Source organism: Henckelia pumila, chromosome 4 (assembly GCF_033568475.1).
Source record: "Henckelia pumila isolate YLH828 chromosome 4, ASM3356847v2, whole genome shotgun sequence".
NCBI lineage: Eukaryota > Viridiplantae > Streptophyta > Magnoliopsida > Lamiales > Gesneriaceae > Henckelia > Henckelia pumila.
The window spans coordinates 51,706,568-51,720,578 of record NC_133123.1 but is presented as its reverse complement, the minus strand read 5'-3'; the positions used below and the strand labels follow the sequence as shown (position 1 = coordinate 51,720,578).

Here is a 14,011-nt window from a genome sequence, read left to right as displayed (position 1 = left end):
TAGCCATCCCCATGTGCCACCACATCTTACATACACTATAGTATATTCAAGGTCTTCATCTAAACATCTTATAGTATGTCACAACATAATAATATGATAAAAGATAAAGTAAACGCCATTATAAAAGTGTAAATTATATTAAACAAAAGATTGTTTATACATAGAGTCATAAAAGCCCTTAGCCACAAGTTGGCTCACCGGGCACCCACTCTTTCAATCTCCCACTTGCCCTAAAGCCAACTAGTCATACTACGCAGTCCCATTGCTTCGCGATGTTTGTCAAATAATGGTCCTGGCAAGGGCTTAGTAAGTGGATCAGCGATATTGTCTGCAGAGGCCACTCTCTCGACAGTGATGTCTCCTCTTTCCACGATCTCCCGGATGATGTGGTATTTCCTCAGTACGTGTTTGGATCTTTGATGAGACCTTGGTTTCTTTGCCTGAGCAACGGCACCCGTGTTGTCACAGTACACCAGGACTGGACCAACAGCTTCAGGAATGACGCCCAACTCTTGGACGAAATTCCTCATCCAAACGGCCTCTTTAGCAGCAGCTGATGCCGCAATGTATTCTGCCTCAGTGGTGGAATCCGCTGTGGTGTCCTGCTCGGAACTCTTCCAAGTGTATCAACTTCTATGCCCCTTGAACTTCTTCACCTAGATCTATGTGGTCCCTCGAGGAACGCTAGCCTAGGAGGGAAGTTTTATGCACTTGTCATTGTGGATGATTTCTCACATTACACATGGACATTGTTTTTAGCCCAAAAAAATGATGCCTTTGATTATTTTAAAACTTTTGTCAAACATGTTGAGAATGAGAAAAATCTTTCTATCAAACAGATCCGTAGTGACCACGGAACTGAATTTCAAAATGAGAGTTTTACAAATTTTTGTGAAGAGAAAGGCATCGGTCACAATTTTTCTTGTCCTTGGACTCCTCAACAAAATGGGGTCTTTGAGAGGAAAAATAGGACACTTGTGGAGATTGCGAGGACCATGATATGTGAGCATTCTCTACCAAAATATTTTTGGGCTGAAGCAATGAACGCTGCCTGCTACATTATCAATCGTGTATCAATAAGGCCAATTCTCAAGAAAACTCCATATGAATTATGGAGAGGGAGAAAGCCTAACATTTTATACTTTCGGGCTTTCGGATCAAAATGCTACATTCATAATAATGGTAAGGACAACCTTGGCAAATTTGATGCCAAATCCGACAAAGGTATTTTTTTTGGGTATTCTACTACAAGTAAAGCTTTTAGAATATTTAATAAACGCACTTTACTTGTTGAAGAATCAATGCATGTTGTATTTGATGAATCTATGTCTATAGTTTCTCGTAATACTAACGATGATGTAGAATTACTCGAAGAAGAGATGACCTCCTCAAGCTTAAATGATATAGATGGTTTTGTTGAGGAAACACCACTTCCGAAGGATTGAACTCTTCACAAAGATTATCCTATAGATCTTATCATTGGAAGTCCTTCGAAGGGAGTAACCACTCGCTCTTCACTTAATAATATCCGCAATCATCTTGCTTTTGTTTCGCATGTTGAACCTAAGTGCATTGATGATGCTTTATTAGATGATTCATGGATTATTGCTATGCAAGATGAATTAAATGAATTCAAGTGCAATGATGTTTGGTATCTTGTTCCTAGGCCGCATGATAGATCTATTATTGGTACTAAATGGGTCTTTAGGAATAAACTTGATGATCATGATACTATCATTAGAAATAAAGCTAGACTTGTAGCGAAAGGATATAGTCAAGAAGAAGACATTGATTATGATGAGACTTATGCGCCTGTTGCTAGACTAGAATCTATTCGCATGCTACTTGCTTTTGCTTGCTCTAGAAATTTCAAGTTATTTCAAATGGATGTTAAGAGTGCATTCTTGAATGGTGAAATAAAAGAGGAATTTTACATTGATCAACCTGATGGCTTTGTTGATGCATTATTGTCTGATCATGCGTATAGACTAAACAAAGCATTTTATGGTTTGAAACAAGCTCCTCGAGCTTGGTATGAAAAACTATCAACTTTCCTTATTTCAAATGATTTTTCGAGAGGAAAGATTGACATTACTTTATTTACCAAAAATGCCAAAGTTTATTTATTGATTGTGCAAATTTATGTTGATGACATAATTTACTAACGAAACTCTCTGTCAATATTTCTCCAAGCTTATGCAGGAACACTTTGAGATAAGCATGATGGGGGAACTTAACTATTTCCTCGGATTGCAAATCAAACAGTGCAAGGATGGGTTCTTTGTGAACCAAAGCAAATACATCAAGGAGATTCTAAAGAAGTTTGGGATGGAGAACACAAAATCATCATCCACACCGATGAGCACAACAATCAGACTCGACAAGGATGAAAATGGTAAATCTGTAGATCAATCTTCCTTTCGTAGTATGATTGGCTCCTTACTTTATGCTACTGCTAGTAGACCGGACAGTATGTTTAGTGTTTGCTTGTGTGCACGATTTCAATCATGTCCAAAGGAATCACATTTGTTCGCCTTAAAACGCATTTTCAAATATATTTCAAATACTCCAAATCTCGGCTTGTGGTATTCGAAAAATTCTTTCTTTGATTTAAAAGCGTACTGTGATGCCGACTTTGGTGGATATAAGGTAGACAGGAAAAGCATTAGTGGAACTTGCTTCTTTTTAGGAAATTGTTTAGTTTCTTGGTTTTCAAAGAAACAAAATTGTATTGCGTTGTCAACGACCGAAGCCGAATATATGACTGCCGGTAGTTGTTGTGCGCAAATTCTTTGGATGAAGCATCAATTGCTCGACTATGGTGTATCTTTTTCAAAACATCCCTATTTTCTGTGACAACACTAGCGCCATATGTCTTACAAAGAATTCGATTCAACATTCGTGCACCAAACATATTCACATTCATCATCATTTTATTCGTGACCACATCGAACAAAATGAAGTTGAACTTCAATATGTTGACACATCAAATCAAATTGCCGATATTTTTACAAAACCACTAGATGAAAATACTTTTATTCGTTTGCGTGGTGAACTTGACATGATTGAGTTGTAATCTCTTGTAGGCATAAGTTTAAATTTAATGTCATATTAAGGGGGAGCTTAATATTAAATTCGAGCAATTTAATGTTGGATAATACAAATTAATTGTATTTATTCAAAGTTATAAAGCTCACATTTAATGTGAAATTTATGTGTTGCTTTTTAGAAATCATATTTCAATTCTCTTGTTTTGCATTTACTTTTTCATTCTTTTTGATTATCACAAAAAAGGGGAGAATTAGTTTGGTTAAATACTTTAACTAAGGGGGATAGTTAGTTCGGTTAAATGCATGGAGAATAAAATTGGTTATTTGATAAACAAATTTTTAATTCTCTTCTTAGCTAATTTAGGGGGAGTTTTATTCATGAAATTATATTGTGCAAATTTAAATTGTTTATTTAATATTGTACATTTATTTCTCCTATTTAACCAAGTTTTTTGATCATCAAAAAAGGGGAGATTGTTACGCCTTAAATGCATACAAATTTCGTGTGACGAGATTAATGTTTTTAATGCATTAACAAGTCTCATAATATTATGTTTTGATGATTACAAAACTCGGTTAATTGTTACTAACCATTTAAAGTGAGATTTTTCAAATTAGATTTATTGACAAATAAATTCTTGAAAGCTATTTTGAAGCTATAAATGTATTTATGAAGTCTCATATTGCTCATATAATGGACACAATGTTACGTGGATGATATGGAACATTTTTATGAGGATATGAAGAAAAGGACAAGAAGAAGCCAAATTATAGAGCAGCAACTTCCGAAAATTACTGAGAATTTTATATGCATTGAAATCCGATCTCCACCAGTCAAAATCCAGATAAGGAAGTGTTAAATCTTCTGTTCAAATTTGAGAGCAATCCAACAGCTATATTTGGAGATATGATTTTTTTCAAATATGCCCCACACAGTACCTACTTCTGCAAGGAGCAAAAAGATGAAGAACCAATTTTAGAAATTTACTGGAAACTTTTGATGCGTCCGAATCCGATCTCCACCATTCATAGTCAATATCAGGATGTTTGCAAACTTATATCAAAATTTCATATCAATCTAGAAAATAGATATGGATTTATGATTTTTCCACAAAAGTTGCGCAGTACCTATTTCTGCAGAACATGAAGTGAACCATGAAGATTCAACTTCAGAAAATAACTGGGAATGATTGAATAATTAAAATCAAATCTTCTCCAATCATATTCAAGTTAAGGATGTTTTACAACTTTTGTACAAATTTCAAATCAATCCAACGGATGGATTGAGAGATATGAATTGTTCAAATGTGTCGCGCAGAACAAGATGCAAAAACATGATGTAGCGACTTCCGAAAATTATTGGAAATGTTTGACTCATTCAATTAAAGTCTACCATTCTGAATAAAGAGCAATATGTTTTAAAGCTTCAGTCAAAATTTCAGATCAATCCAACGGTTAGATTGTGAGATATGATTTTTCCACAAAATCCGCACAGTGCTGTTTTTGAAGGGGACAGCGGCGCCAAACACTTTTTGTCTCTCCTTGACTTTCCAAAACACGCTCCATGCACCAAAATCAGATTCAAATCTTTGCCAACTATAAATAGAGGCCATCCAAGGTCATTTGGAGATATCCCAACTCATCTCTTCTCTACTTTGTAAGCAATCTTCTCTCTATCAAAGTGTGAGTGATATATTCAAGTATTTGAGAGTGTTTGTAAAAATAGTTTGTGAGTTGGTAGTGCTATTGTTGTAAACACTCGAGTGTGAAGCCAAGTGTGTTGTGCTATCGTTGTAAACACTTGAGTGTGAAGCCAAGTGTGTTGTGTTGAGGCTATCCTTGGAGCCCTTAAGGCCAAGTGTTCGAGTTGTATTGGCGCGGTGATTGTGTTGAGTTGTACGACTATCCTTGGAGCCATCAAGGCCAAAACGTTCGAAGTGCTAGTGGATCCTTGGTTAATCGATCTTAACCAAGAAGGGGAGACGTAGACGATTTATCGTCGAACTTCCATAAACATCTCTTATCCCTTTTACTGCTTTATTTATATTACGCATTTATTTACCGCGCTTATTATTAATTGCTTTAAGTCTTCCGCTTGCGTACTAGCATAATCGCTTTAAATTGCTAAAGTTGCCAATAGAACCTAAATCTCCCCCATTAGGTTCTAACACATAGGAAAATATCATCACATCAAACTCCCCCAACTTAATCCTTGCTCGCCCTCAAGCAACACAAAACCAAAAATAAGCTCAAACTCATAATCCATAACAAAAATAACCATGATCTTCACATTTGTGCCTCACGAATAAACTCAATGCATGATCAAAAAGGCGCTAAAATGCTAACAACGGAACAAGTTCAATATCCAGACATTTCAACTCGAGATATAGCCCCAAACGTGTGTGTGTATGGTCATTAGCCAGTGTCATGCACACTTCACAGATCTATTCAATGTAAATCCCCACAACAGCTCAAGTTGCACACCAACAAATCAAATTAAACCATTGAAAAATTTTATAGTCTTTTCACTTGTCCGAGTAATTGCACCCGGTTATCCTCAACTCCATACATTCTCTTCCATATTTAGCTCATGGAATTTATAGGACTAGAATTTCAATCCACATTCAAATGCCTTCCCTCACCTTACTAACTCCATTCTTTTTTTTTTCTTTTCTTGATTAAACTCAAAAGGGAGGGTGATAGGCTAGCGACTTCCTAAGACTATCACAAGGCTCACACGACCTTCACTATGTCATATAAAATTCAAAAGCCATGACTCATGCGTGCTAAAGAATATTCAAGAACCATTTCAAAGTCTAATTTGCATTGGAGATCAAAGTGTTCCAAGGTTATAAAATCATATATTTTCAAAATCATGCATGTCGTAAATTAGAATTCATCATGGGCTAGTGATTTTCAACAGTCAAATTCATCACAAACTATGAGCTCTATTTTCTTTTTCAAAAATCGGCTAAATTCTCTTAATGACTGGCTAAGTCCTCTCCCCCATACTTAAAATCTTACATTGTCCCCAATGTAAGCGAAAATGCAAAACAAAAATAATTAAAAACTAAGAATGAAAGAAAATACTCCCCTTGGGTTGCCTCCCAAGCAGCGCCTCTGTTTATAGTCGTCGGCCCGACTGTATGTTTCTTCTGCTCAAGGTGGTTCATATCTAGTTTTTCTAACCACTTTCACCCACTTGCGCAGTTTTTCAGTAATTTTTGGTCTTTGCTTCCTCTGCTTCGATTTCCTGGGTAGCTGCAGATCAAAACAAAAACATTCAACAATAAAATTCTCAATAGGTCTTGCAATAACCTCCTTAACTTTATCCTCATTCACAACCTTCTTGTGTTCTTGAGACAAGTGATTAATGAAATCAAGATTATTAACAACACTTTCACAATCAGGAATTTGCAGGGTATCAAAAATATGAAACTTAACAACCTCCCTATCAAACTCCATAGTGAGAGTGCCATTGTTAACATCTATGATGGACTTTGAAGTTTTAAGAAATGGTATTCCTAAAAAAATAGGACTATTAATCAAATCATTGCTTTTCATGTCAAGAACATAGAAATCAGCAGGAAAGACCAAATTGTCAACTTGCACAAGAACATCTTCTAACAGACCCCTAGGATAAATAGTAGATATATCAGCCATCTGGATAACAATTTCAGTTTTATTTAAAGGGCCTAAGTTTAAGGAAGCATAAACAGAGTATGACATGACATTAATCGATGCTCCTAAATCTAGCATGGCCGTGTCAAGCTGAACATATCCTATTTTACAAGGAATAGAAAACATACCTGAGTCCTTGAATTTTGTGGGTACCTTTATTTGAATTACAGCAGAAACCTGTTCTCCCAATTCAACTTTCTGACACCCCTTCAGTTTGTGTTTTCTCTTCACAGTACACAACGTTTTAAAAAATTTAGCATAGCGAGGTACTTGTTTGATAGCATCTAATAAAGGAATATTCACCTCACATCTACGAAAAGTTTCATACAGTCCCTTGATACCTTCATCCTTCCTAGACTCTTTTAATGCTAAGTGAAAAGGGGCTACAGGTTTATACTTAGAAAGGGGAGGAAACTTACCTCTTGGTGCGTCCTTTTGAACTGTCTCATGCTCCTCTACTTTAGATTCCTTCACATCTTCATTATGTACTGGTGCTTTCACTATTTCTTCACTACCTTCAACTCATTTCAACTCCTCAAGGTGATTGCACTTACATTATCTTTCGGATTCACCATTGTCTGTGATGGCAGACTGCAAGAATTTAGTGCCTCCAACCTGTTAACTGCGGTTGCCAACTGCCCCATTTGAGTGTTCAACTGCTGGAAACTTGCTCTTGTCTCCGATTGAAAAGTTACGGTATTAGTAGCAAGATCCTAAACAATGTTTTCTAGAAACTCACCAGGCTCTGAAATTTGAGGATGCTGTGGTGGAGGATGATACGGTGCTCTGTAATCTTGATTATGCGGTTGGTGTACTGGAGTGTTTCCATATATGAGATTGGGATGATCCTTCCAACTTGGATTGTATGTGTTGGAATAAGGATCATACTTCTGTTGTGGTGGTCTGGGAAATCCTCCTGCTGCATTGACTTGCTCAGCAGATCCCTCTTGAAGAGTGGGACACATGTCAGTTGCATGTCCCACTTTAGCACAAACTCCACATGCTCTTACAGTTTGTCCATTCCCTACAGCCATTTGACGCACAAAATTCGTCAGTTCAATCAATTGTTGTTCAAGGGAAGAAACATTTACCTCATTCTTTTTCCTTGGCGCATGATCATTCCTGTTGGTGCCAAATTGTTGAGAATTGGCAGCCATCTCTATCAGATTCCTCGCTTGAACTGGAGTTTTATCCACAAAAACTCCTCCACTGGCCGCATCTAGCATGCTCCTGTCAAGAGGTAACAACCATTCATAGGTATATTGAATTAATAAGTTCTCACTTATCTGATGTTGCGGACAGCTAGCACAAAGCTTTTTGAACCGCTCCCAGTATTCATGAAGTGATTCCCCTGTAAATTGCTTGATCCCATAGTTCTCTTTCCTGATGTTGGCGGCTCTAGAAGCTAGGAAGTACTTCTCCAGAAAATTATTTTCATCTCAGTCCAAGTCGTAATGGATCCAGAGGGTAAATAATACAGCCAATCCTTAGCAGCACTCTTCAAAGAGAAAGGAAAGGCCCTCAGTTGGATTTGCTTCTCTTTCACTCCATGGGGTTTCATACTTGTGAGAACCACATGAAATTCCATCAAGTGCTTGTGGGGATCCTCACCTGCAAGACCATGAAAAGCAGGCAACAAATTTATTAGTCCAGATTTTAATTCAAAATTAGCATTAGTTTCTAAGGTAGGGAAAGTAATGCATAAAGGCTGCTGGGTCAGATCAGGAGTGCCCAGTTGTCTCAAACTCAGATTGGCATTGTCAGCCATTGCTCCTCTAAGATCCTCAACCACGCGCTCGTCTTCTCCTTGTCTCCTACAAGCTTATCTCCTTCGTCTATGCAAAGTTCTTTCTATCTCCGGGTCATATGGAAATTCTTCTTCCGAAGAGTCACCTGAAAGCATGAACAAACCCGAGAAGCACTGGGGAAAGAATAAAATTTAAAAATAAAAGTAAAAACAAGAACACAAATAAATTAAACACCGTCCCCGGCAACGATGCCAAAATTTGGTAACGCTAAGTCGTGTCACGCCCAAATTACCCAATTCAAATCAGATAATAAAATATGTAGTAGTGTGAGTAGGGATCGTTCCCACGAGGAAAGTGAAATTTAAATAGTGTTCTTAAAATATTGAAAATAATAAAAGGGTTTTTTTTGGATTTTATAAACTATTATGCAAGAATTAAAATAAGAAAGATCAATAAACTAACGAGACTTGGTATCGGTCGACTACACCCTTGAAATTATTCATTCGATCATCGATTCCATAAAAATAATTAATTCACATTGAATATCCATCATTGGAAATTTAATTCCTGTTTCACCTTAATTTTAGTTAACTAGACACCAGCGTTCTAAGCTAACCCTTACCCCATAAATTAACTCAATACCAGCGATTAGATTTAAATCCATGGCAGCATTCAAATGAGTAAAACTGATGAATCTAAACAACACAAATGCCAGCGATTGTATTTAATCTAGTCAATTGTTGTTCCTACGATTTAACAAATTCAACAGCAGAAAATATTAATCATAGTAGCTTCACAAATTAGATGGTTCAAACAATTACGGATTTGAATTCTAATTTAGCAATAGATTGTATAGCAAAATCCTAAGGTGATCAATCCTAAAATCTCACATACAAGCATGACAATCAATCCAAAACAACTCTTGATACGCAATTTGGAATTAAACAATAGAAAACTGAATCTCACAAATAAAATAACTCAAGGGTTCGTCTTCCTCAACCAAGTACTAAAACTTAGCCACAAATATTCATGAATTCTCTAGAAAATTTCATGAAATAAAATTAAATCTAAAAAGAGAAGAAACCTAGCCTCCAATGTGTTTATCACGTTCCAAGCCGTCTAAGTATGATCAAAATCCCCCTAATTTTTGATTTATAGGAGTATTTAAAGACTAGAGTCCTAAAGAAATAAGTTTCCTAATTTAAAAGGATTTCTCGGAAAAGTCCGTCGCGATCGAGCGCCCCAAATTTTGCCAACTTTTTGTCTAGATTTTCTTTCTGCTCCCACTCGATCGGTTGAATTGGACGGATCGGGCGCACAACTTTTTTTTCCAGCGAGAAGCGATTTTAAAATATTAATATCCGGAGATCTAGCCGTCGGATTGAGCTGAAATTTGGACATCTGTTTCAAAACATCTTGAATTCATTCTGAACGGTGGAGATCGGATTTGGATTTCTCTAAAATTAAAAATTATTTTCTGACCATTGCTGCTTCGTAATTCTTCTCTTATCTCGGCTCTTTCCTTCCATCTTTAGCTCCATTTATTCTATTTTCCTATATCAAATCACATAAAATGATTAGAAACTATAACATGAATTTAGCCAATCAAAATGCACCTAATCATCACAATTTAATCCAAGTAAACATAGGAAAATATCATCACATCAGTCGTTAAATTTAATATCTATGATGCCAATAAATTTCCTAATGGTGACGATTGTGTTTATTCTGTTGATATAGTGGATTACTTGGCACAAGAGTGTTTTGAGTTTGCAGGATGAGACGAGCTAGAGGTGGCTATTATAGCACCCATTCAAAAGGACAACAAGGGAATTTGCTTTAATGAAGAAGTGGAAAAGATTTTGACAACTCTGAACTGTGCCTTTGAGCTACTTCAATCAGGTAATCTTTCATATATCTCTTTAACAATACCTAAGAATCGGCGTCTTCCATCTGTTTTGCAGGCACCAGTCATTGAGTTGAAGACGTTACCCAAGCATCTCAAATATTTTTTCTTGGGAGAAGGAAAAACATTGTCATTCATCATCTCTTGCAGCTTGGAGGTCGAACAAGAAGAGCAACTCGTACAGGTTTTGAAGGAGCACAAGACTTCTATAGGATGACTGTTGCAGACATAAAAGGAATCAGCCCTTCTACATGTATGCACAGGATTTTAATGGAAGAAGGATCAAACCCCTCGCGTCAGCCGCAAAGGAAATTGAATCCACCAATGATGGAGGTGGTAAAGGAAGAAATCCTCAAACTTCTTGAAGTTGGAGTGATTTATCCAATTTCTCACAGTAAGTGGGTTAGCCCAATCCAAGTGGTTCCCAAGAAAACCGGAATTACAGTAGTGAAGAACAAGGATGACGATTTGGTTTCCACCCGCATTCAAAATGGGTGGAGGTTTTGTTGGAAAAAACTGGCGAGTTCCCAGACCAATTACGATTGATACCCGGTGCAGCGGAAGTTTAAAAATTTTTCATGGAACGTTTTCATGGTATGGGTATCAACCGTTCATCGATTGAATTACGTGTGTGTAAAATTTAAATAACAATTAAATAAATTTTACCTCAAATCTCGCAACGAGATTAATGGACACCAACAGAACAATTCTGCTCTTGTTGTCTCTCCCTGGAACCGATGAACGCCTTCAATCAGGTCCACGAACAGAGGTTTAATCCCTCTGATAGATTGCACTAGAAAATCTATCAGAAGTTTTCTGCGAAGAGATTACACGAATCTGATTCGTTATTCCTGACCGCGATTCAAAATCACAGACCGGAATTTTCTCGGGCAGAGCAAAGGGAGGGGACGGCCGATCGGTTTTGAGAGGGTCTAGGGTTTTCGAAATTTTCTCTCAAAATTTATGACCTGTTGTGTGTAATTTCTGTACTGAAATAACTTATTTATAATGCAGGCCACTAACACCTTAGGGCCCATTAGTCATAAGCTGGGGCCCGACAAGCAAAGCCCGCTCGTTCAGAAATTAATATAAAATTCATCGTGACTCCGATTGATGAAACGATTTCACCAATGTGCACAGAAACCATTTCTGCACGTTTTAAAGTCAAAATAAATTTTCCTGAATCCGAATTCAGTGGTTTCCAAAAATGTCCATCCCTATGTCATTTTAGGAAACCCTACTCCCTTACTCTTAATTAAGAAGTCCAACTCCTTAGTTCATTAAATTTAACTCTTTAAATTTAACTATCTCAACGGGGATTAAAACTCCATTACACTGTGTGACCCTCAATGGTTCAGGGATACAGCTAGCCGTGGGCTCACAACTCCTTGTGACTCGGAACAACACTTTCCGACTTGCCCAACGAATCATGGTAAAGCGCCTAGCAACATCGCCCCATGATTCCCTAGGTATCACTGATAGTGCCTACAAGAACCAGTAGATTTTGGTTAGCGTACAGTACGGTCCCTTCATCCATATATCCCGATCGAATCAACAACCATTGGTATATCGAGAGTCGCTCAAGATTCGATAACTATGCAATGCATCTTGAAGATCAAATTAGTGACATCGCATGTGCTACTAAGAAACCATTTCTTAAATCACATCAAGTACTCTGGCCAGAGATTTGTCACACTAATATCTCCTCAGATCGCATAGGATATCCACACTCGCAAGTATGTGGTGAATCCTTGACAACAATGCATTGACTCCTATATGTGTCGTAACTGTACCCAATCTCGACACCTGATGACCCCCTCAGAGTCGGTAAACGAGTCAAAGCACAGTACTAGCATATAGAGTCTCCATGATGTTTCAAGTCGTAAGGACTAATGGTGTACAACCAAAACCGCGGACTTTATCCACTCGATAAGTGATAACCACTTGGAAATTCCGGATAGGGTAGTTCGACTATTCATCCTATGAATATCCATTTGCATGCTTCGAACATCTCCATGTTCCCTACCAATGAAACGTGGTACTCCGCATCGCAAATGCTAGTCTCAAACTCGAGCGATCCTTATCCTTATTATCGGACGGCTCAATCGACTAAGAACGGTTTTAGAATATACAGTGACTATAAGATGTATTTCATGATAGACATCTCCATGTTCTACCACATCTTACATACACTATAGTATATTCAAGGTCTTTATCAAAACAACAATAGTATATCACAATATAACAATATGAAGTAATATAAAGTCATTGCCATAAAAGTGTAAATAATATTAAACAAAAGATTGTTTATACAAAGAGTCAACAAAGCCCATAGCCACACAGTTGGCTCACTGGGCACCCACTCTTACAATCTCCCACTTGCCCTATAGCCAACTAGTCATACTACGTAGACCCATTGCTTCGCGATGTTTGTCAAACAATGGTCCTGGCAAAGGCTTAGTAAGTGGATCAGCGATATTGTCTGCAGAGGCCACTCGTTCGACACTGATGTCTCCTCTTTCCACAATCTCCCGGATTATGTGGTATTTCCTCAGTACGTGTTTGGATCTTTGATGAGACCTTGGTTCCTTTGCTTGAGCAACGGCACCCGTGTTGTCGCAGTACACCGGGACTGGACCAACAAATTCAGGAATGACGCCCAACTCTTGGACGAAATTCCTCATCCAAACGGCCTCTTTAGCAGCAGCTGATGCTGCAATGTATTCAGCCTCAGTGGTGGAATCCGCTGTGGTGTCCTGCTTGGAACTCTTCCAAGAGACAGCACCGCCATTGAGCATGAACACAAATCCAGAGGTTGACTTCGAGTCATCCACATCACTTTGGAAGCTAGAGTCGGTATAGCCTTCCAGTTTGAGTTCTCGTCCTCCATAAACCATGAACATATTCTTAGTCCTTCGCAAGTACTTAAGAATGTCCTTCACGGCTTTCCAATGCATCTGACCAGGATTAGACTGATATCTGCTCGTGACACTCAGAGCAAATGCTACATCCGGTCTGGTAGATATCATCCCATACATGATACTACCTATAGCTGACGCATATGGTACATGTGTCATATTCTCTATCTCTGCATCAGTCTTGGGACACATAGACTTGGATAGAGAAACTCCATGACACATGGGTAGATGTCCTCTCTTGGACCCATCCATTGAAAACCGTTTCAATATGGTATCGATGTAGGTTGATTGAGTGAGTCCTATCATTCTCTTAGATCTATCCCTATAGATCTGTATCCCAAGAATGTAGGATGCCTCACCCAAATCCTTCATCGAAAATCTACCTGATAACCATATCTTTGTTGACTGCAACATCCCTACATCATTCCCAATGAGTAGGATGTCATCAACATAAAGTACTAAGAATGTCACTGCATCCTTAACTACTTTCTTGTACACGCAAGGTTCCTCCGGGTTCTTGATGAAACCAAAGTCTTTAATTGTTTCATCAAATTTCTGGTTCCAACTTCTTGATGCTTGTTTTAGACCATAAATTGATCTCTGAAGCTTGCATACCTTATGCTCGCTTCCTATGGATGTGTACCCCTCAGGCTGCTTCATATAGATTTCTTCCTTAATGTCTCCATTAAGAAAAGCAGTCTTCACATC

At 37.8% G+C, this 14,011-nt stretch overlaps 1 protein-coding gene across 1 annotated transcript; it reads right to left on the bottom strand.

The window, feature by feature from the left end:
• Nucleotides 1-6,209: 6,209 nt before the first annotated feature.
• On the bottom strand, nt 6,210-8,499 carry LOC140861007 (uncharacterized). Its single transcript, XM_073264007.1, has 6 exons — nt 8,343-8,499; nt 8,055-8,136; nt 7,661-7,961; nt 7,286-7,444; nt 6,860-6,956; nt 6,210-6,745 (listed from the first exon to the last, which is right to left on the bottom strand). Exons 1-6 carry the CDS (start codon nt 8,497-8,499, stop codon nt 6,210-6,212), a joined length of 1,332 nt encoding a protein of 443 aa, XP_073120108.1.
• Between the last annotated feature and the right edge of the window lie 5,512 nt (nt 8,500-14,011).

Excerpts from the sequence above, each read along its gene's own strand:
- LOC140861007 (XM_073264007.1), bottom strand. The coding sequence starts at position 8,499 with ATGGCTGACAATGCCAATCTGAGTTTGAGACAACTGGGCACTCCTGAT. Across the intron at positions 7,445-7,660 it reads AAGAGGGATCTGCTGAGCAA|GATCTTGCTACTAATACCGT; the intron begins GTCAATGCAGCA and ends AACATTGTTTAG. Across the intron at positions 6,746-6,859 it reads CACAAAATTCAAGGACTCAG|GCCCTTTAAATAAAACTGAA; the intron begins GTATGTTTTCTA and ends CCTTAAACTTAG.